Raw genomic sequence first — 23,482 nt, 5'->3', positions numbered from 1 at the left:
GGACTCTGCTCTCAAGAGGGCACGGAGTTCGAGGGATACCGCCTCGGCGCCCCCGGGGCGGGAGTCTCGCACTCTGGACTCGTTTGGGAGGAAGGCCTACCAATCTTCAATGCTCGTGACCCGCATCCAGTCCTACCAGCTCTACACGAGCATACACATGCGGAATAATGTGAAGCAACTGGCGGACCTGGTCGACAAGCTCCCCCCGGAGCAGTCCAGGCCTTTTCAGGAGGTGGTCAGGCAGCTGAAGGCGTGCAGAAAGTTCCTGTCCAGGGGTATATATGACACCTGTGATGTGGCATCTCGTGCTGCGGCCCAAGGTATAGTGATGCGCAGGCTCTCATGGCTGCGTGCCTCTGACCTGGACAACCGCACCCAGCAGCGGCTGGCCGATGTCCCTTGCCGGGGGGATAATATTTTTGGTGAGAAGGTCGAGCAGGTGGTGGACCAACTACATCAGTGGGAAACCGCCCTCGACAAGCTCTCCCACCGGGCGCCTTCAGCATCCACCTCAGCAGGTGGACGTTTTTCCCGGGCCAGGCAGGCTGCGCCCTACGCCTACAACAAGCGTAGGTACACCCAGCCGGCCCGAAGGCCTCGTCAGGCACAGGGACAGTCCCAGCGCGCTCGTTCCCGTCAACAGCGTGCGCCTAAGCAGCCCCCGGCGCCTCCATAGCAAAAACCGGGGACGGGTTTTTGACTGGATCCATGGGAACATAGCCGCCATCAAAGTGTCCGTGCCGGACGATCTGCCAGTCGGGGGGAGGTTAAAACTTTTTCACCAAAGGTGGCCTCTAATAACCTCCGACCAGTGGGTTCTCCAAATAGTGCGGTGCGGATACACCCTGAATTTGGCCTCCCCTCCACCAAATTGTCCTCCGGGAGCCCAATCCTTCAGCTCCCAGCACAAGCAGGTACTTGCAGAGGAACTCTCCGCCCTTCTCAGCGCCAATGCGGTCGAGCCCGTGCCACCCGGGCAAGAAGGGCAGGGATTCTATTCCAGGTACTTCCTTGTGGAAAAGAAAACAGGGGGGATGCGTCCCATCCAAGACCTGAGAGGCCTGAACAAATATCTGGTCAAAGAGAAGTTCAGGATGCTTTCCTTGGGCACCCTTCTACCAATGATTCAGAAAAACGATTGGCTATGTTCCCTGGATTTAAAGGACGCATACACTCACATCCCGATACTGCCAGCTCACAGACAGTATCTCAGATTCCGCCTGGGGACAAGGCACTTTCAGTATTGTGTGCTGCCCTTTGGGCTCGCCTCTGCCCCATGGGTGTTCACAAAGTGCCTCGTGGTGGTCGCGGCGTATCTACGCAAGCTGGGAGTGCACGTGTTCCCATATCTCGACAATTGGCTGGTCAAGAACACCTAGGAGGCAGGAGCTCTCCAGTCCATGCAGTGCACTACTCACCTCCTGGAGCTGCTGTGGTTTGTGATAAATTACCCAAAGTCTCATCTCCAGCCAGTCCAATCTCTGGAATTCATAGGAGCTCTGCTGAGTTCTCAGACGGCTCAGGCCTTTGTTCCCGACGCGAGGGCCCACAACCTCCTGACCCTCGCTTCCCAGACCAGAGCGTCTCAGCAGGTCACAGCTCGGCAGATGTTGAGACTCCTAGGTCATATGGCCTCCACAGTTCATGTGACTCCCATGGCTCGTTTTCACATGAGATCTGCTCAATGGACCCTAGCTTCCCAGTGGTGCCAGGCCACCGGGAATCTAGAAGATGTCATCCGCCTCTCCATCAGTTGTCGCACTTCACTGCACTGGTGGACCATTCGGACCAATTTGACCCTGGGACGCCCATTCCAAATTCCACAGCCCACGAAAGTGCTAACGACGGATGCATCTCGCCTGGGATGGGGAGCTCATGTCGATGGGCTTCACACCCAGGGACTGTGGTCCCTCCAGGAAAAAGATCTTCAGATCAACCTCCTGGAGCTCCGAGCGGTCTGGAACGCACTGAAGGCTTTCAGAGATCGGCTGTCCTGTCAAATTATCCAAATTCGGACAGACAATCAGGTTGCAATGTATTACATCAACAAGCAGGGGGGCACCGGATCTCGCCCCCTGTGTCAGGAGGCTGTCGGGATATGGCGTTGGGCCTGCCAGTTCGGCATGCTTCTCCAAGCCACATACCTGGCAGGTGTAAACAACAGTCTGGCCAACAGACTGAGCAGAGTCATGCAACCGCACGAGTGGTCGCTCCATTCCAGAGTGGTACGCAAGATCTTCCGAGAGTGGGGCACTCCCTCGGTGGACCTTTTCGCCTCTCAGACCAAGCACAAGCTGCCTCTGTTCTGTTCCAGACTTGAGGCACACGGCAGACTAGCGTCGGATGCCTTTCTCCTCCATTGGGGGACCGGCCTCCTGTATGCTTATCCTCCCATACCTTTGGTGGGGAAGACCTTACTGAAGCTCAAGCAAGACCAAGGCACCATGATTCTGATAGCGCCTTTTTGGCACCGCCAGATCTGGTTCCCTCTTCTTCTGGAGTTGTCCTTCGAAGAACCGTGGAGATTGGAGTGTTTTCCGACTCTCATTTCACAGAACGACGGAGCGCTTCTGCACCCCAACCTTCAGTCTCTGGCTCTCACGGCCTGGATGTTGAGGGCGTAGACTTCGCTTCGTTGGGTCTGTCTGAGGGTGTCTCCCGTGTCTTGCTTGCCTCTAGGAAGGATTCCACTAAAAAGAGTTACTTTTGTAAGTGGAGGAGGTTTGTCGTTTGGTGTGAGAGCAAGGCCCTAGAACCTCGTTCTTGTCCTGCACAGAACCTGCTTGAATACCTTCTGCACTTATCAGAGTCTGGCCTCAAGACCAACTCAGTAAGGAATCACCTTAGTGCGATTAGTGCTTACCATCTTCGTGTGGAGGGTAAAGCCATCTCTGGAGAGCCTTTAGTTGTTCGATTCATGAGAGGCTTGCTTTTGTCAAAGCCCCCTGTCAAACCTCCTGCAGTGTCATGGGATCTCAACGTCGTCCTCACCCAGCTGATGAAACCTCCTTTTGAGCCACTGAATTCATGCCATCTGAAGTACTTGACCTGGAAGGTCATTTTCTTGGTGGCAGTTACTTCAGCTCGTAGGGTCAGTGAGCTTCAAGCCCTGGTAGCTCATGCTCCGTATACTAAATTTCATCATAACAGAGTAGTGCTCCGCACTCACCCTAAGTTCCTGCCAAAGGTGGTGTCGGAGTTCCATCTTAACCAGTCAATTGTCTTGCCAACATTCTTTCCCAGATCACATACCCGCCCTGCTGAACGTCAGTTGCACACATTGGACTGCAAGCGAGCGTTGGCCTTCTATTTGGAGCGGACACAGCCCCACAGACAGTCCGCCCAATTGTTTGTTTCTTTCGACCCCAATAGGAAAGGGGTCGCTGTCGGGAAACGCACCATCTCCAATTGGCTAGCAGATTGCATTTCCTTCACTTACGCCCAGGCTGGGCTGACTCTTGAGGGTCATGTCACGGCTCATAGTGTCAGAGCCATGGCAGCGTCGGTGGCTCACTTGAAGTCAGCCACTATTGAGGAGGTTTGCAAGGCTGCGACGTGGTCATCTGTCCACACATTCACATCACATTACTGCCTCCAGCAGGATACCCGACGCGACAGTTGGTTTGGGCAGTCGGTGCTGCAGAATCTGTTTGGGGTTTAAATCCAACTCCACCCTCCAGGACCCGAATTTATTCTGGTCAGGCTGCACTCTCAGTTAGTTGTTCTTCGTAGGTCAATTTCTGTTATGCCCTCGCCGTTGCGAGGTTCAATTGACCTGGGTTCTTGTTTTGAGTGAGCCTGAGAGCTAGGGATACCCCAGTCGTGAGAACAAGCAGCCTGCTTGTCCTTGGAGAAAGCGAATGATACATACCTGTAGCAGGTGTTCTCCGAGGACAGCAGGCTGATTGTTCTCACCTACCCTCCCTCCTCCCCTTTGGAGTTGCGTTTTACTCATTTTTGCTTGTCATTCAACTGAGCGGAAACGTTCGCGCACGGGTGGGAAGACGGCCGCGCATGCGCGGTGGGCGTGCCCTGCGTGGCGGACCGCCCGCAAAGTTTTGTTCTGGTTGGTGGGGGCTGCCGTGGACGTCAACCCAGTCGTGAGAACAATCAGCCTGCTGTCCTCGGAGAACACCTGCTACAGGTATGTATCATTCGCTTTATCCCACCTATTTGCAGGCTCAATGTGGCTTACAGAGTGTTATGACATCGTCATGACAGGATCTAGATACAATCAATATTAAGCAGAAGATGTAAGAGGGATAAGAGAAGGAAGGGTTATATAGGGTGGTGTAGGGTGTGTTTTAATTCTTAGGTGGGTTGGGGGTGGTAATAGTGTCATTAAGGGTTCATTTTGTAGGCTTTGTTGAAGAGATATGTCCTCAAGGATTTGCGAAAGTTGGTTAGATTGTCCATAGTTTTCAAGGCTGTGGGCAGTGCGTTCCATAGCTGTGTACTCCTGTACGTGAAGGTAGTGGCGTATGCCTGCTTATATTTAATTCCTTTACAGTGGGGAAGTTCAAATTGAGGAATTTGCGGGCTGATCTTTTGGCGTTTCTGGGTGGTAGGTCCACTAGGTTTAACATGTAAAGTGGGGCATCTGCGTGAATGATTTTGTATACGGTCATGCAGATCTTAAACTCAATGCGTTCCTTAAGAGGGAGCCAGTGCAGTTTCTCTCTTAAGGGTCTCGCACTTTCGTATTTTGTTTTTCCAAATATGAGTCTGGCTGCGGTATTCTGGGTTGTTTGGAGTTTCTTAATAGTCTGCGCTTTGCAGCCAGCATACAGTGTGTTACAATAGTCCAGATGGCTTATTACCATTGACTGTACTAGGGTACGGAAAATGTTTTGAGTTTCCAAATCGAGTAGAACATCTTTTTCGTCGTGTTCTTCACGTGGGTATCGAGTGTGAGGTTTCGATCAATGGTGACTCCAAGGATCTTCAGATTTTCTGAACTAGGAAGAGTGCAGTATGGTGTGGTTATAGTGGAGTATTTGTTTGTGTTGTGTTGTGTTGTGTTGTGTTGGGAAGTGAGTACTAGGCATTGAGTTTTTTCTGCATTGAGTTTTAGCTGGAAGGAATCTGCCCAGGAGTGCATGATTCGGAGGCTTTGGTTGATCTTGTTGGTGATTTTATTTAGATCATGTTTGAATGGGATGTAGATTGTGACATTGTCTGCATATATGTACGGATTAAGATTTTGATTAGCTAAGAGTTTGGCTAATGGTATCATCATTAGGTTGAAAAGAGTTGGTGAGAGGGGGGATCCTTGAGGAACTCCGCATTCCGGTATTCATGGTGGTGATCATCATCATTCGTTGTTACTTGGTAAGATCTGGTGGTGAGGAATCCCTCGAACCATTTGAGAACTGGGCCTCCGACTCCGAAGTATTCTAGTATATGAAGTAATATTCCATGGTCAACTATGTCGAAGGCGCTAGACATGTCAAATTGTAGTAGGAGTATGTTCTTACCAGTTGCAATTGTTTTTTTGAATGTGTTCATTGCAGACACTAGTACTGTTTCGGTGCTATGATTTGTTCGAAATCCTGATTTGCTTACCTGTTCTCTTCCACCTCTGTGCCCTCAACTGTCTCCGAGTCTTTGCATACATTGTATGCATAAATTTATTTGTAGAACCGTTTCAAATGAAAACTTATAACTCCGGTGCATTATTTAACTTACTGCTTTGGTGGCAAACCACGGTTAACTTGAACTATTCAGCAAGTCCTCTGAGCCCTCGCTTCAATAATTCAGCACAGCCGCACATGCTCTCTGCCCAGGCTGAGGTTAGTAAGGCACTCACTGACACATGCATGGGCCAGCAGCATCAGAGGTCATCACCTGATTTACTGGTGTACGCGCATGGTACAACCACGCGCACGCACCAGTAGATCAGGTAGCCTCTGTTCTCCGAGGACAAGCAGGATGCTTGTTCTCACGACTGGGTTGATGTCCACGGCAGCCCCTCAAACCGGACGAAAAATCCTGCGGGAGGTCCCGCACGCAGGGCACGCCCACCGCGCATGCACAGCCATCTTCCCGCCCGTGCGCGACCGTTCCCGCTCAGTTTTTCGCTTTCCGCGCTGGAGAGAGACACGTCTTCGTCCCTCTCCGTGTCAGCCCCGGAAAACCGATTTGCGGCCTAATCTGCGCTTTTACTTTATTTCTTTCTTCTTTTCCGCGCCCCTTTATTAAAAAAAAGTTTTTCCTTTCTCCTCATCGAGTTTCTTCGTGGGGTCACCTCGTGGCCGTTATTTCCTTTTTGTGGTATGCCTTTCACCGCCACCATCAACGATTTTGATCTCGCCGACACAATTTTTCCGTCGATGTCCTTGACGGTCCCGAGCGGATTCACAAAGTGTGGTCGGTGCGGCCGGAAGATCTCGCAGACCGATCCTCACGCTTGGTGCCTCCAGTGTCTCGGCCCGGAGCATAATTCCAAAGCGTGCCCCTTGTGTCTTGGCTTGCAGAAGCGGACGCAGGTGGCGAGGCAAGTTCTTCGGGACCGTCTTTTTGGAACTTGCGCCGGCCCTTCGGTACCGATGTCTTCGGCGCTGACTATGGCACCGACCCCAGGAGCACAGGTTCCCTTGGCCCGACGACCTGCCAGCGACGGCGACGGTGAGCGACCGCGTGGGCAGTCCGCCCCGGCCACTCCCGCTGCTCAGGGCCATCGGGACCGAACCCTGTCGGATCCGATCCCCAGAGACCTTGGAGACTCCACCTCCTCCTCGTCTATGCCGCGGAGCGCCAATGACGGACATAGGAAGAAAGCTGCAAAGAAGCACTGTCATTGGTCGCTCACGGCGCATGGGACTGGCAGCTCCGGGATGTCGAGAGAAGACTCGACCCCCAGGAAGCGACAGCGCCGGGAGGAGCGCTCCCCCTCTATCGAAGAGGTGTCGATGCGCAGGTCGTCGGGTACCCCGGTACCGTCTCCTGGACCCAGACAGCTTCCAGCACCGACGCCCGCACTGGCCCCCCCGCCTCTCCTGACAACGGGCCTAGACGAGTGCCTCAGAGCCATCCTTCCGGGGATCCTGGAAGGGCTGATGCGCCAGGCCTTGACGGCACCGGGGGTGCTTGCGCCCTCGGTGCCATTGATGGAGGCACCGGTGGGCTCTGGTCCTGTGATGCGGTCTTCGATGCGGTGTCGATCGCCACTCAGGTGGAATCCCCGTCGACGTCGATGGAGGGAGCTTCGTCCCCGCCGGCGCTGGAGTCCACCTCTCGACACCCTCAACGAGGACATGGTTCTTCGCAGTCGAGACGGGCCCGGTTGCGGTCTGAGCTGAGAGAGCTCATGTCCGACACCGAGGAGGAGGCCTCGTGGGGGGAGGAGGAGGACCCCAGATATTTCTCCTCCGAGGAGTCTGTGGGTCTTCCCTCCGACCCCACACCTTCACCGGAGAGGAAGCTCTCGCCCCCTGAGAGCCTCTCCTTCGCCTCTTTTGTTCGGGACATGTCTATCAGCATTCCCTTCCCAGTGGTAACTGTGGATGAGCCGAGGGCGGAGATGCTCGAAGTCCTCGACTATCCATCACCACCTAGAAAGTCTTCCACGGTACCGTTGCACAATGTCCTCAAAGAGACACTGCTTCGGAACTGGTTGAAGCCATTATCTAATCCCACCATTCCAAGAAAGTGGAGTCCCAATATAGAATCCACTCAGACCCGGAGTTGATGCGGCCTCAACTGCCTCATGACTCAGCGGTCGTGGACTCTGCTCTCAAAAGAGCATGGAGTTCGAGGGATACCGCCTCGGCGCCCCCTGGGCGGGAGTCTCGCACTCTGGATTCGTTTGGGAGGAAGGCCTACCATTCTTCCATGCTGGTGACCAGAATACAATCATACCAGCTCTACATGAGCATTCACATGCGGAACAATGTGCGGCAACTGGCGGACCTGGTTGACAAGCTCCCCCCGGAGCAGTCCAGGCCATTTCAGGAGGTGGTCAGGCAGCTGAAGGCATGCAGAAAATTCCTATCCAGGGGTATCTATGACACCTGTGATGTGGCATCCAGAGCTGCGGCCCAAGGTATAGTGATGCGCAGACTCTCATGTCTGCGTGCCTCTGACCTGGACAACCGCACCCACAGCGGCTGGCGGATGTTCCTTGCCGGGGGGATAACATTTTTGGCGAGAAGATCGAGCAGTTGGTGGACTAACTACACCAGCGGGAAACCGCTCTCGACAAGCTCTCCCACCGGGCGCCTTCAGCATCCACCTCTGCAGGTGGACGTTTTTCTCAGGCCCGGCAGGCTGGACTCTGTGCCTACAGCAAGCATAGGTACACCCAACCGGCCTGAAGGCCTCCTCAGGGACAGTCCCGGGGCGCTCGTTTCCGTCAACAGCGTGCGCCTAAGCAGCCCCCCCCCCCCCCCCCCCCCGCGCCTCCACAGCAAAAGCAGGGGACGAGATTTTAACTGGATCCATGGGAACATAGCCGCCATCAAAGTAGCCGTGCCGGACGGCCTGCCGGTCGGGGGGGAGGTTGAAAGTTTTTCACCAAAGGTGGCCTCTCATAACCTCCGACCAGTGGGTTCTCTAAATAGTGCAGTGAGGATACACCCTGAATTTGGTCTCCACCCCACCAAATTGTCCACCGGGAGCTCAATCCTTCAGTTCCCATCACAAGCAGGTACTTGCAGAGGAACTCTCCGCCCTTCTCAGCGCCAATGCGGTCGAGCCCGTGCCACCCGGGCAGGAAGGGCAGGGATTCTATTCCAGGTACTTCCTTGTGGAAAAGAAAACAGGGGGGATGCGCCCCATCCTAGACCTGAGAGGCCTGAACAAGTATCTGGTGCGAGAAAAGTTCAGGATGCTTTCCTTGGACACCCTTCTACCCATGATTCAGAAAGACGATTGGTTATGTTCCCTGGATTTAAAGGATGCTTATATTCACATCCCGATACTGCCAGCTCACAGACAGTATCTTCGATTCCGTCTGGGGACACGTCACTTTCAGTATTGTGTGCTGCCCTTTGGGCTCGCCTCTGCACCACGGGTGTTCACGAAGTGTCTCGTGGTGGTTGCGGCATACCTACGCAAGCTGGGGGTGCACGTGTTCCCGTATCTCGACGATTGGCTGGTGAAGAGCACCTCAGAGGAAGGAGCTCTCCGGTCCATGCAGTGCACTATTCAACTACTGGAGCTGCTGGGGTTTGTGATAAATTACCCGAAGTCCCATCTCCAGCCAGTCCAATCTCTGGAATTCATAGGAGCTCTGCTGAATTCACAGACGGCTCAGGCCTATCTTCCCGAGGCGAGAGCTCAGAATCTTCTGTCTCTCGCTTCCCAGGCCAGAGCGTCCCAGCAGATCACAGCTCGGCAGATGTTGAGACTCCTGGGCCATATGGCCTCTACAGTCCATGTGACTCCCATGGCTCGTCTTCACATGAGATCAGCTCAATGGACCCTAGCTTCCCAATGGTGCCAAGCCACCGGGAATCTAGAAGATGTCATCCGCCTGTCCATCAGTTGTTGCAATTCGCTGCACTGGTGGACCATTCGGACCAATTTGACCCTGGGACTCCCATTCCAAATTCCTCTGCCCACAAAAGTGCTGACGACGGATGCATCTCGCCTGGGGTGGGGAGCTCATGTCGATGGGCTCCACACCCAGGGGGTGTGGTCCCCCCAGGAACAAGGTCTTCAGATCAACCTCCTGGAGCTCCGAGCGGTCTGGAACGCACTGAAGGCCTTCAGGGATCGGCTGTCCTCCCAAATTATCTAAATTCGGACAATCAGGTTGCAATGTATTATATCAACAAACAGGGGGGGCACTGGATCCAGCCCTCTGTATCGGGAAGCCGTCAGGATGTGGCGTTGGGCAAGCCAGTACTGCATGCTTCTCCAAGCCACATACCTGGCAGGCGTAAACAACAGTCTGGCCGACAGATTGAGCAGACTCATGCAACCGCACGAATGGTCGCTCCATTCCCAGGTGGTACGCAAGATCTTCCGAGTGTGGGGCACCCCCTCGGTGGACCTTTTTGCCTCCCAGACCAATCACAAGCTGCCTCAGTTCTGTTCCAGACTTCAGGCACACGGCAGGCTGGCGTCGGATGCCTTTCTCCTCCATTGGGGGACGAGCCTCCTGTACGCTTATCCTCCCATACCTTTCGTGGGGAAAACCTTACTGAAGCTCAAGCAAGACCGCTGCACCATAATTCTGATCGCGCCTTTTTGGCCCCGTCAGATCTGGTTCCCTCTTCTTCTGGAGTTGTCCTCCGAAGAACCGTGGAGATTGGAGTGTTTTCCGACTCATTTCGCAGAACGACGGAGCGCTTCTGCACCCCAACCTTCAGTCTCTGGCTCTCACGGCCTGGATGTTGAGGGCGTAGACTTTGCTTCGTTGGGTCTGTCTGAGGGAGTCTCCCGCGTCTTGCTTGCCTCCAGGAAGGATTCCACTAAAAAGAGTTACTTTTGTAAGTGGAGGAGGTTTGCCGTTTGGTGTGAGAGCAGGGCCCTAGAACCTCGTTCTTGTCCTGCACAGACCCTGCTTGAATACCTTCTACACTTATCAGAGTCTGGTCTTAAGACCAACTCAGTAAGGAATCACCTTAGTGCAATTAGCGCTTACCATCTTCGTGTAGACGGTGCAGCCATCTCGTTCGATTCATGAGAGGCTTGCTTTTGTCAAAGCCCCCTGTCAAGCCTCCTACAGTGTCATGGGATCTCAACGTCATCCTCACCCAGCTGATGAAATCTCCTTTTAAGCCACTGAATTCATGCCATCTGAAGTACTTCACCTGGAAGGTCATTTTCTTGGTGGCAGTTACTTCAGCTTGTAGAGTCAGTGAGCTGCAGGCCCTGGTAGCTCATGCTCCTTATACAAAATTTCATCATAACATAGTAGTCCTCTGCACTCACCCTAAGTTCCTGCCGAAGGTGTTGTCGGAGTTCCATCTTAACCAGTCAATCGTCTTGCCAACATTCTTTCCCAGACCGCATACCTGCCCTGCTGAACGTCAGTTGCACACATTGGACTGCAAAAGAGCATTGGCCTTCTACCTGGAGCGGACACAGCCCCACAGACAGTCCACCCAATTGTTTGTTTCTTTCGACCCCAACAGGAAGGGGGTCGCTGTCGGGAAACGCACCATCTCCAATTGGCTAGCAGATTGCATTTCCTTCACTTACACCCAGCCTGGGCTGACTCTTGAGGGTCATGTCACGGCTCACAAAGTTAGAGCCTTGGCTGCGTCCGTGGCCCAATTGAAGTCAGCCACTATTGAAGAGATTTGCAAGGCTGCGACGTGGTCATCTGTCCACACATTCACATCACATTACTGCCTCCAGCAGGATACCCGACACGACAGTCGGTTTGGGCAGTCGGTGCTGCAGAATCTGTTTGGGGTTTGAATCCAACTCCACCCTCCAGGACCCGGTTTTATTCTGTTCAGGCTGCACTCTGTTAGTTCTTCGTAGGTCAATTTCTGTTTTGCCCTTGCCATTGCGAGGTTCAGTTGACCTTGTTTTTTTGTTTTAAGTGAGCCTGAGAGCTAGGGATACCCCAGTCGTGAGAACAAGCAGCCTGCTTGTCCTCGGAGAAAGCGCATGATACATACCTGTAGCAGGTGTTCTCCGAGGACAGCAGGCTGATTGTTCTCACCTTCCCTCCCTCCTCCCCTTTGGAGTTGCATTTTTCCTCTTTTCTTTGCTTGTCATTAAACTGAGCGGGAACGGTCGCACACGGGCGGGAAGACGGCCACGCATGCGCGGTGGGCATGCCCTGCGTACGGGACATCCCACGAGTTTTTTCGTCCGGTTTGAGGGGCTGCCGTGGACGTCAACCCAGTCGTGAGAACAATCAGCCTGCTGTCCTCGGAGAATACCTGCTACAGGTATGTATCATTCGCTATGCTGCTAGCTCATGTATGTGTCAATGACATGAGCCTTGCTAACAGCCCGGGCAGAGAGCAAGTGTGGCTGTGCTGAATTACTGAAGGGAGGAGGAAGCAGTACTTGGATGTCTTGGAGGACCCTGGATAAGTACTTAAGTATTGCCATACTTGGACAAACCAAAGGTTCATCAAGCCCAACATCCTGTTTCCAACAGTGGCCAATCCAGGTCACAAATACCTGGCAAGATCCCAAAAAAGCGCAATACATTTTATGCTGCTTATCCCAGAAGTAAACAGTGGATTTTCCACAAGTCCATTTAATAATGGTCTATGGACATTTCCTTTAGGAAGCTGTCCAGACCCATTTTAAACCCTGCTAAGCTAACCGCCTTTACCACATTCTCTGGCAACGAATCCCAGAGTTTAATTACACATTGAGTGAAGAAAAAGTTTCTCCTAGTCGTATTAAATTTACTACTTTGCTTCATCACATTCCCCCTGGTCGTAGTATTTTTGGAAAGAGTAGACAAACGATTCACGTCTACCCGTTCCACTCCACTCATTATTTTATAGACCTCTTATCATATCTCCCCTGAGCCGTCTATTCTCCATCCCCTTTATCATTTTTGTCGACCTTTTTTGCACCTTTTCTAATGCCACTATATCTTTTTTGAGATGTGACGACCAGAATTGAACACAATATTCGAGGTGTGGTCGCACCATGGATTGATGCAAAGGCATTATAACGTCCTCACTTTTGTTTTCCATTCCTTTCTTAATAATACCTAACATTCTATTTGCTTTCTTAGCCGCCGCAGCACACTGAGCAGAGGATTTCAACGTATCATCAACAACGACGCCGAGATCCCTTTCTTGGTCGGTGACTCCTAACGTGGAACCTTGCATTACGTAGCTATAGTTCGAGTTCCTCTTTCCCATATGCATTTCTTTGCACTTGCTCACATTAAACGTCATCTGCCATTTAGACTCCCAGTCTCGTAAGGTCCTCTTGTAATTTTTCACAATCGAGATTTAGCAACTTTGAATAACTTTGTGTAGTCAGCAAATTTAATTACCTCACTAGTTACTCCCATCTCTAGATCATTTATAAATATGTTAAAAAGCAGCGGTCCCAGCAAGACCGCTGAGGAACCCCACTATCTACCCTTCTCCATTGAGAATACTGACCATTTAACCCTACTCTCTGCTTTCTATCCTTTAACCAGTTTTTAATCCACAAAAGGACATTCCATATCATCAAGCTGATCAATCCATAGACTGGTGGGTTGTGTCCATCTACCAGCAGGTGGAGATAGAGAGCAAACTTTTGCCTCCCTATATGTGGTCATGTGCTGCCGGAAACTCCTCAGTATGTTCTCTATCTGAGCAGGTGGTGGTCACACACAGCAGCAGCTCTGGCTAGGCCTCCAAGCCTAATTCTTAGGTTTTGTTGAGTGCCTGGGGTTGAGGGCTCTTTTGAGCAAGTGCAAACCTGGTGGTGCCAGGTCCCTCCTTTTCTCCCCCCTCCCGCTGGCTCCGTTAAAAAAAAAAAAAATTTTGAACGTCCTTAAAGGCGTTTATTTCGACGTTTATTTAAACGTTTATTGCAGCTACTCACTGGGACACCAGGTCGTTACAGCTCGGAGCGGCAAGCAGGTAATTTTTACCTTTTTATAGCGGGCAGGGGGTTCCCCGATTTTTCTCCTCGTGGCATATGGCGTCGGAGGGCGAGGGCGCAAAGAGTCGCTCCCCGGATCGCTTGAGCGCTTCTAGAGGGGATGCGGGGGTCTTAAAGCCTGATTCGCCCTTGTTGGGTGACAGTTTCGTGACCGATGAATGTCCCGGTCCTTCCTCCGGCGTGGCGGTTTTTCCCGCCATAAACGCCCATCCCCCGCTCCTCGCCTCCGCTATCTTGGCCGGCCACGCGGCTCGGACGGCTTCTTCTTGGGCCGCCCTTGAGGTTGGAGACATTAATGCCATGAACGCCCTTAATTTGGGCGACGGCACAAAAGCGGCTAAAGTTAAGCGCCGTTCTTCCCGCGCGGCTCCTTCGCGGAGTGTCGCGCCGGACGCCATTTTGTATGCGCAGCATGTCTCTCCCCCGCTCTTGCGAGCGCCGGTTGAGGGTGCGTCTAGGGCTGTAGCCCAGGCTGCGGAAGTGCACAGTCTGGGGGGTTTCTCCCCCGAGTTTGTTTTGCTGCTGCATCAGGCCTTCCTTATGCAAAACGCTGCCCCTGCTCCCTCGTCTGGTAAAGAGGTTGAGGTTCCCAGAGGTAAACGCCCTCGGGTTGATTCCCAGGCCTTGGAGGACTTTGTCTCCTCCGATGTAGATGAGGGCAGCGTATCTGAGTTCTCCCAACGGTCCTTTGCGGATTCCTTGGAGGAGACGGATCCCCGCTCGGATGGAGCGGATGACCCCTCTGCAGCGCGGCTTTTTAGCTCAGAGGATTTGCCCAACCTGTTGATACAGGCCATGGACACTTTGAAGATTTCCTCTCCGGAGGACGTCTCTCCCTCAGCCCCTGTTGGCTCTGCCATTATGCTGGGGACGAAGCGCCCGCCTAGAACCTTCCACGTGCATGATGCCATGCACACCTTAATTTCGGCTCAATGGTATGTCCCTGAAGCGAGCCTTAAAGTGGCTAGGGCTATGTCCCGCCTCTATCCTTTGACTGAAAGTGAACGTGAGGCCTATCTGTGGCCTACCGTGGATTCTTTAATCACTGCGGTGACTAAGAAAACGGCGTTGCCGGTGGAAGGTGGCACGGCCCTAAAGGACGCCCAAGACAGAAGATTGGAGGCGGCCTTAAGGTCGTCCTTTGAGGCGGCTGCTTTAAGTTTGCAGGCCTCAGTTTGCGGCTCCTATGTGGCCAGGGCGTGCCTGACTATGGTGCAGCGGGCTTCCCCCTCGGATCATTCCTTGAGGGCTGATTGGCCGGCCCTGGAATCGGGCTTAGCCTATTTGGCAGACTTGCTGTATGATGTCTTGAGGGCCTCAGCTAAAGGCATGGCTCAGACAATCTCTGCACGGCGGTGGCTTTGGCTGAAACATTGGTCAGCTGACCACGCCTCTAAATCCCGCCTGGCTAGATTGCCTTTTAAAGGCAAGCTGCTCTTTGGGGTCGAGCTGGACAAAATCGTGACCGATCTCGGCACGTCTAAGGGCAAGAAGTTACCAGAGGTCAGGGCTCGGGCTAGTACTCGTCCCGGTACCTCCAGAGGACGGTTTCAGGAAGCCCGTCGGTACCGCCCGGGCAGGTCGGGTTCCTCTGCCCCCTCTTCCTTTAAGAGGAATTTCTCCCCCAAGCAGCATTCCTTTCGCAGAGACCGCCGTCCCGGAGGTGCTCCCTCCGGTCCTCCCCCAGGGTCTCGTACCCAATGACGGGGCCTTGGTCCACGCCCCAGTGCAGATTGGAGGACGGCTGTCCTCGTTTCTGGGCGAGTGGACCACAATAATTTCAGACGCTTGGGTGCTGGAAGTCATCAGAGACGGCTACAAGCTAGAGTTCTGCCGACCCTTAAGAGACGGGTTTGTACTCTCTCCCTGCAAGTCTCCGGTCAAAGCTGTGGCAGTGCAGCAGACTTTGGACAATCTGATCCGCCTGGGTGCGGTCGTTCCGGTGCCAGAAAGTCAGCTTGGCAAGGGGCGTTACTCCATTTACTTTGGGGTACCAAAGAAAGGAGGTTCTGTCCGGCCTATCCTCGACCTCAAAGGGGTCAATCGGGCCTTGAAAGTGCGGCACTTTCGCATGGAGACTCTCCGCTCTGTTATAGCGGCAGTGAAGGCAGGGGAGTACCTGGCATCCTTGGACATCAAGGAAGCGTACTTGCATATTCCCATCTGGCCTCCTCATCAACGCTTTCTGCGTTTTGCAGTCCTGGGCCGACACTTCCAGTTCAGAGCCCTCCCGTTCAGGTTGGCTACTGCTCCGCGGACCTTTTCCAAAGTAATGGTGGTCATCGCGGCCTTCCTGCGAAAGGAAGGAGTACAAGTCCATCCTTATCTGGACGACTGGTTGATCCGAGCCCCCTTTTATGCAGAGTGCGGCAAAGCTGTGGACCGGGTAGTTGCTCTTTTGAGCTCCCTGGGATGGATCATCAACTGGGAGAAAAGCCAGCTGCGCCCGACTCAGTCCCTGGAGTATCTGGGAGTTAGATTCGACACCCAAGTGGGCAGAGTGTTCCTGCCAGACAATCGGATTGTCAAGCTTCAGGCTCAGGTGGACCAGTTCCTAGTAGCCTCTCCTCTTCGGGCTTGGGACTATGTGCAGCTGTTGGGCTCTATGACGGCCACGATGGAAGTAGTGCCCTGGGCCAGGGCTCATATGAGACCACTACAACAATCTCTGCTGCAGCGCTGGACTCCGATGTCGGAGGATTATGCTGTGCGCCTTCCCTTGGACCCAGCAGTGCGCAAGGCGCTGAGCTGGTGGATGCAGACAGACAAGTTGTCTGCGGAAATGCCTCTGGTGACCCCGGAGTGGATTGTCGTCACGACGGACGCCTCTTTGTCGGGCTGGGGAGCCCACTGCTTGGGAAGGACAGCGCAGGGGCTCTGGTCTCCTGCAGAGGCAAAGTGGTCTATCAACCTCCTGGAACTCAGAGCCATTCGGTTGGCGCTTTTGGAGTTCATCCCGGTACTGGTGTTGAAGCCGGTACGGGTCCTGTCGGACAATGCCACGGCTGTGGCCTATGTCAACCGCCAGGGAGGTACCAAGAGCGCCCCTCTAGCCAAGGAGGCTATGAATCTATGCCAGTGGGCAGAAGCGAACCTGGAGCAGCTGTCAGCGGCCCACATTGCCGGAGTCATGAATGTCAAGGCGGACTTTCTCAGTCGCCATACCTTGGAGCCCGGAGAGTGGCAGCTATCTGCTCAGGCGTTCTTGGACATCACGAAGCGCTGGGGCCAGCCGAGCCTAGATCTGATGGCGTCATCGGCCAATTGCCAAGTGCCGCGCTTTTTCAGCAGAGGACGGGACCCTCGATCCCTGGGAGTAGATGCTCTTCTCCAACAGTGGCCGACTCAAGAGCTTCTCTATGTGTTCCCGCCCTGGCCCATGTTGGGCAGGGTGCTAGACCGGGTGGCAAAGCATCCCGGCAGGGTAATCCTGGTGGGTCCGGATTGGCCCAGACGTCCCTGGTATGCGGACTTGATCAGGCTCTCAGTCGACGATCCTCTGCGGCTGCCAGTGGAGCAGGGCCTGTTACATCAGGGTCCCGTGGTGATGGAGGATCCCTCCCCCTTTGGTCTTACGGCCTGGCTATTGAGCTGTAGCGTCTGAGAAAGAAGGGCTTCTCAGACAAGGTCATCGCCACTATGCTGAGAGCGAGGAAGCGCTCTACTTCTACTGCTTACGCCAGGGTTTGGCGTATATTTGCAGCGTGGTGTGAAGCAGGCTCACTTTCTCCCTTCACTGCTCCAATTTCTTCAGTGTTGGCGTTCCTGCAAGAAGGTCTGGAGAAAGGCCTGTCGCTCAGTTCCCTTAAAGTCCAGGTAGCGGCTCTGGCTTGCTTCAGGGGCCGCCTGAAGGGTGCTTCCCTGGCTTCGCAGCCAGATGTGGTGCGCTTTCTCAAGGGAGTTAATCACCTGCGCCCTCCTCTGCACTCAGTGGTGCCTGCGTGGAATCTCAACCTGGTGCTAAGAGCATTGCAGAAGCCGCCTTTTGAACCCTTGTCGAGGGCATCTCTGAAAGACCTGACGTTGAAAGCAGTCTTTTTGGTGGCTATCACTTCAGCCAGAAGAGTTTCCGAGCTCCAGGCGCTCTCATGTCGAGAGCCCTTTCTGCAGTTCACTGAGGCAGGAGTGACTATTCGCACAGTGCCTTCCTTCCTGCCCAAGATTGTTTCTCGCTTCCATGTGAATCAGCAGCTCTGTCTCCCTTCCTTTCGTAGGGAGGACTACCCAGAGGAGTACTCTGCTCTTAAATATCTGGATGTGAGACGAGTCATCAGATACTTGGAAGTGACCAATGAGTTCCGGAAATCGGATCATCTGTTTGTCCTGTTTGCAGGTCCTCGTAAGGGTCTGCAGGCTGCTAAGCCTACAGTGGCAAGATGAGTCAAGGAAGCCATTGCAGCGGCTTATGTGGCCGCGGGGAAGGTGCCGCCTATCCAGCTGAAGGCTCACTCCACTAGAGCTCAGGCGGCCTCGATGGCAGAGGCCGGGTCCGTCTCCTTGGAAGAGATATGCAAGGCGGCAACTTGGGCTTCGGCTCATACATTCTCCAAGCATTACCGCTTGACTGTGGCTGCACGGGCGGAGGCCCGGTTTGGAGCTTCAGTGTTGAGGTCAGGGAGTTCAATGTCCCGCCCTGGGTGAGTACTGCTTCGGTACATCCCACCAGTCTATGGATTGATCAGCTTGATGATATGGAAGGTAAAATTATGTATAATCATACCTGATAATTTTCTTTCCATTAATCATAGCTGATCAATCCATAGCCCCTCCCAGATATCTGTACTGTTTTTATTCTGGTTGCATTTCAGGTTCAAGTTTAGTCTTCAGTTACTTCAGAAAGACTTCGTGTTCAAGTTTTTTCACTTGGATTCTTCAAGAGTTGAGACGAGTTTGTGTTACAGTGAGCTGCTGCATTCCTCTCCCCTCCGTTTTACGGGGCTGGATTGAGATTTAAATTCTGCCGGCACTCCCTCCCGCTTCGTGCGGCTGTAGGGCAGCTTTGTACCCCTCCCGCTTCGGCGGTGTTAGGGTCAGTCAGCTCCTCCCGCGGTTGCGGTTGCAGGATAAGCCAGATCCCCCCCGCATCGGCGGGTGTGGTGTCCCTCCCCCGCTCCGCAGGGATGAGCTGGACGGATTCCCCTCCCCCACTTGTGTGGGGATGAGCTGGGTTAATTCCCCTCCCCCGTTTCGGCGGTGGTGAGCTGGGCAGAGTGTCCCTTCGTGGGTGTAATTCTCTAAGTGCTGAGTCCTGCGGATGGAGCTTTGATATCGACATACTGAGGAGTTTCCGGCAGCACATGACCACATATAGGGAGGCAAAAGTTTGCTCTCTATCTCCACCTGCTGGTAGATGGACACAACCCACCAGTCTATGGATTGATCAGCTATGATTAATGGAAAGAAAATTATCAGGTATGATACATAATTTTACCTTACCTCCTATCCCATGACCCTCTAATTTCTTCTGTAGTCTTTCATGAGGTACTTTGTCAAACGCCTTTTGAAAATCCAGCTACACAATACCAACCAGGTCGCCTTTATCCACATGTTTGTTCACCCCTTCAAAGAAATGTGGGGCAAGATTTCACTAAATCCATGTTGGCTTTGTCTCATTAATCCATGCTTTTGAATATGCTCTGTAATTTTGTTCTTTATAATAGTCTCTATCATTTTGCCTGGCACCGACGTCAGGCTCACCGATCTATAATTTCCCGGATCCACTCTGGATCCTTTTTTAAATATTGGCATTACATGGGCTACCCTCCAATTTTCTGGTACCATACTCGATTTTAAAGTTAAATTACATATTACTAACAATAGTTGTACCAGTTCATTTTTCAATTCTATCAGTACTCTGGGATGAATACCATCCAGTCCAGGAGATTTGCTACTCTTCAATTTGTCAAATTGCCGCATTACATCCTCTAGGTTTATAGAGATTTCATTCAGTTTCTCCAACTCGTCAGCTTCGAATACCATTTCTGGCACCAGTATCTCTCCCAAATCTTCCTCGGTAAGGACCAAAGCAAAGAATTCATTTAATCTGTTTAATATCCTGATTGCTCCTTTTACCCCTCGGTCATCTAGCGGTCCAACCGATTCTTTTGCCAGCTTCTTACTTTTAACATACCTAAAAAAGGCCCAGTGATGCTTTTTTTCTTTTTCCATATATAGGAAGGCTACCAGGTCCACTTGGGCTACGAGTTTTCTGAGGTTAAATGCTTCGTTTCACCTCAGGTGACCCTGATGCTCCCATATAACATCTTTACTTCAGTCCTGAGCTGAAGTAAAGAGACCTTACCTAAGTACATAAGTAATGCCACACTGGGAAAAGACCAAAGGTCCATCGAGCCCAGCATCCTGTCTACTACTACTACTATTTAGCATTTCTATAGCGCTACAAGGCGTACGCAGCGCTGCACAAACATAGAAGAAAGACAGTCCCTGCTCAAAGAGCTTACAATCTAATAGACAAAAAATAAAGTAATCAAATCAATTAATGTGTACAGGAAAGAGAGGAGGGTAGGTGGAGGCGAGTGGTTATAAGTGGTTACGAGTCAAAAGCAATGTTAAAGAGGTGAGCTTTCAGTCTAGATTTAAAGGTGACCAAGGATGGGGCAAGACGTAGGGGCTCAGGAAGTTTATTCCAGGTGTAGGGTACAGCGAGACAGAAGGCGCGAAGTCTGGAGTTGGCAGTAGTGGAGAAGGGAACAGATAAGAAGGATTTATCCATGGAGCGGAGTGCACAGGAAGGGGTGTAGGGAAGGACGAGTGTGGAGAGATACTGGGAGCAACAGAGTGAGTACATTTATAGGTTAGTAGAAGAAGTTTGAACAGGATGTGAAAACGGATAGGGAGCCAGTGAAGGATCTTGAGGAGAGGGGTAGTATGAGTAAAGCGACCCTGGCGGAAGACGAGACGGGCAGCAGAGTTTTGAACCGATAGGCACCTGGCAAGCTTCCCAAACATACAAACATTCTATGCATGTTATTCCTGGAATTGTGGATTTTTCCCAAGTCCATTTAGTAGCGGTTTATGGACTTGTCCTTTAGGAAACCGTCTAACTCCTTTTTAAACTCTGCTAAGCTAACCGCCTTCACCACGTTCTCTGGCAATGAATTCCAGTTTAATTACGCGTTGGGTGAAGAAACATTTTCTCTGATTTGTTTTAAATTTACTCCACTGTAGTTTCATCGCATGCCCCCTAGTCCTAGTATTTTTGGAAAGCGAGAACAGAGGCTTCACTTCCACCTGTTCCACTCCACTCATTATTTTATATACCACAATCATGTCTCCCCTCAACCGTCTCTTCTCCAAGCTGAAAAGCTTTAGCCTCCTTAGTCTTTCTTCATAGGGAAGTCGTCCCATCCCCGCTATTATTTTAGTCTCCCTTCGCTGCACCTTTTCCATTTCCACTATATCTTTCTTGAGATGCGGCGACCAGTATTGAACATAATACTCAAGGTGCGGTCTCACCATGGAGCGATACAATGGCATTATAACATCCTCACACCTGTTTTCCATACCTTTCCTAATAATACCCAACAATCTATTCGCTTTCCTAGCACACTGAGCAGAAGGTTTCAGTGTATTATCGACGACGACACCCAGATCCCTTTCTTGGTCTGTAACTCCTAACGTGGAACCTTGCATGACATAGCTAAAATTTGGGTTCTTTTTTCCCCACATGCATCACCTTGCACTTGCTCACATTAAACGTCATCTGCCATTTAGCCGCCCAGTCTCCCAGTCTCGTAAGGTCCTTCTGTAATTTTTTACAATCCTGTCGCAAGTTAACGACTTTGAATAAGTTTGTGTTATCAGCAAATTTAATTACCTCGCTAGTTACTCCCATCTCTAAATCATTTATAAATATGTTAAAAAGCAGCAGTCCTAGCACAGACCCCTGAGGGGCCCCACTAACTACTGTTCTCCATTGTGAATACTGCCCATTTAACACCACTCTCTGTTTCCTATCCTTCAACCAGTTTTGAATCCACAATAGGACATTTCCTCCTATCCCATGACCCTCCAATTTCCTCTGTAGCCTTTCATGAGGTACCTTGTCAAAAGCCTTTTGAAAATCCAGATACACAATATCAGCTGGCTCCCCGTTGTCCACATGTTTGTTCACTTCTTCAAAGAATTGAAGTAAATTGGTCAGGCAAGATTTCCCCACACAAAAGCCTTGTACTACAGGAGAAAAAATATTTTTAATACCTTAAATTTTGGCTTTTTTTTTTTTTTGCATCTGTAGCAATTCCAAATTCAGTAGGTTTCCATCAGACTATATTACTATTTAGCATAATCTTTTTACTGCAGATTTTTCCATGCTGAAATCTTTACTGCATCTGGAGTAAGTTTAGCATGGAAAAATCAAAAGTAAACCATTATGCTAAAGGATAACATGGCCTATTACTGTATTTCATCAGTCCCTCAGTTTGTACTCAAGACAGTTCTTGTTTAAATGCTGCTGTTGTAGAGATTAAACTGCCAGAACTAAATGAAAGGGTGTAAATGATTGTGGTTGATTAAGTGGACAAATTAGCTCACAGAAAGGTTTCACTAGTTCTGCATCATTAAAGCATTTTGAGAAGGAGACAAGAAAGATTCTGTATAAAGTAACATTGCTTTGAGGAAAACATAGGATCTGATTTACCAGACATTTGCCCATTCCTTATCTAATACAAAACAAGTTTAGTAAATCAACCCAGTTTGCAGCAGAGGTTCATATAGATGACGGAAACACATTTTAAATGAAAGTAGTAATTAAGATCCTGTAGCACCAATATGTATTAGTATATGCTAAAGTATTTTCTAGATGATATCCTATAGTTTTTCTATATCTTTTGAATTCTACTAGGTGGATGACAATATTCCTCTCAGAGTAATGCTGCTTCTTATGGATGAAGTCTTTGATTTAAAGGAGAGAAATCAATGGCTACGAAGAAATATCAAAAACTTACTACAGCAGCTTATTAGGGCAACATATGGTGACACAATTAATAGGTATGTTTTTGCACATTATGCACTCTTGCTTGTGAGTGCTGAAGCACACCTACTTCCATAGCTAGCCATCTGATATCTAGAGTTGGGTATTTGCTTGACACTTAAGATTAAATCACAAAAGAGAAGGAAAATAATCCTCCACGAATGGAATGAACCACAGATGAGACGGAAAAAAAAAAGGAGTACACAATTGATAGTAACATAGTAACATAGTAGATGACGGCAGAAAAAAGACTTGCACGGTCCATCCAGTCTGCCCAACAAGACAACTCATGTGTGCTACCTTTTGTGTATACCCTACTTTGATTTGTGCCTGTGCTCTGTATAAGTCTGCCCAGCACTATCCCTGCCTCCCACCACCGGCTCTGGCACAGACCATATGAGTCTGCCCAGCACTGTCCCCGCCTCCCACCAACCAGCCCCGCCTCCCACCACCGGCTCTGGCACAGACCGTATGTCTGCCCAGCACTGTCCCTGCCTCCCACCACCGGCTCTGGCACAGACCGTATAAGTCTGCCCAGCACTATCCCCGCCTCCCAACCTCCAGCCCTGCCTCCCACTACCGGCTCTGCTATCCAATCTCGGTTAAGCTCCTGAGGATCCATTCCTTCTGAATAGGATTCCTTTATGTTTATCCCACGCATGTTTGAATTCCGTTACCGTTTTCTTCACCACCTCCCGCGGGAGGGCATTACAAGCATCCACCACTCTCTCCGTGAAGAAATACTTCCTGACATTTTTCTTGAGTCTGCCCCCCTTCAATCTCATTTCATGTCCTCTCGTTCTACCGCCTTCGTATCTCCGGAAAAGGTTCGTTTGCGGATTAATACCTTTCAAATATTTGAACGTCTGTATCATATCACCCCTGTTTCTCCTTTCCTCCAGGGTATACATGTTCAGGTCAGCAAGTCTCTCCTCATACGTCTTGTAACGCAAATCC

The 23,482-nt window shown here is 51.3% G+C and overlaps 1 protein-coding gene across 3 annotated transcripts in view; it reads left to right on the top strand.

Moving 5' to 3' along the window:
• The window catches only part of SNX13 (sorting nexin 13), a 483,917-nt gene that overhangs the window by 417,466 nt on the left and 42,969 nt on the right, over positions 1–23,482 (top strand). For all 3 annotated transcript variants that reach the window (XM_030201510.1, XM_030201500.1, XM_030201519.1), the window contains one exon: positions 22,397–22,542. In XM_030201510.1, coding sequence (XP_030057370.1) covers positions 22,397–22,542 — 146 coding nt within the window. The remainder of the gene's footprint in view (positions 1–22,396; positions 22,543–23,482) is intronic.

This window comes from Microcaecilia unicolor, chromosome 1 (assembly GCF_901765095.1).
Source record: "Microcaecilia unicolor chromosome 1, aMicUni1.1, whole genome shotgun sequence".
Taxonomy (NCBI): domain Eukaryota; kingdom Metazoa; phylum Chordata; class Amphibia; order Gymnophiona; family Siphonopidae; genus Microcaecilia; species Microcaecilia unicolor.
Note: the sequence above shows the minus strand (reverse complement) of the source record. Positions and strands in the feature narration are given on the sequence as shown.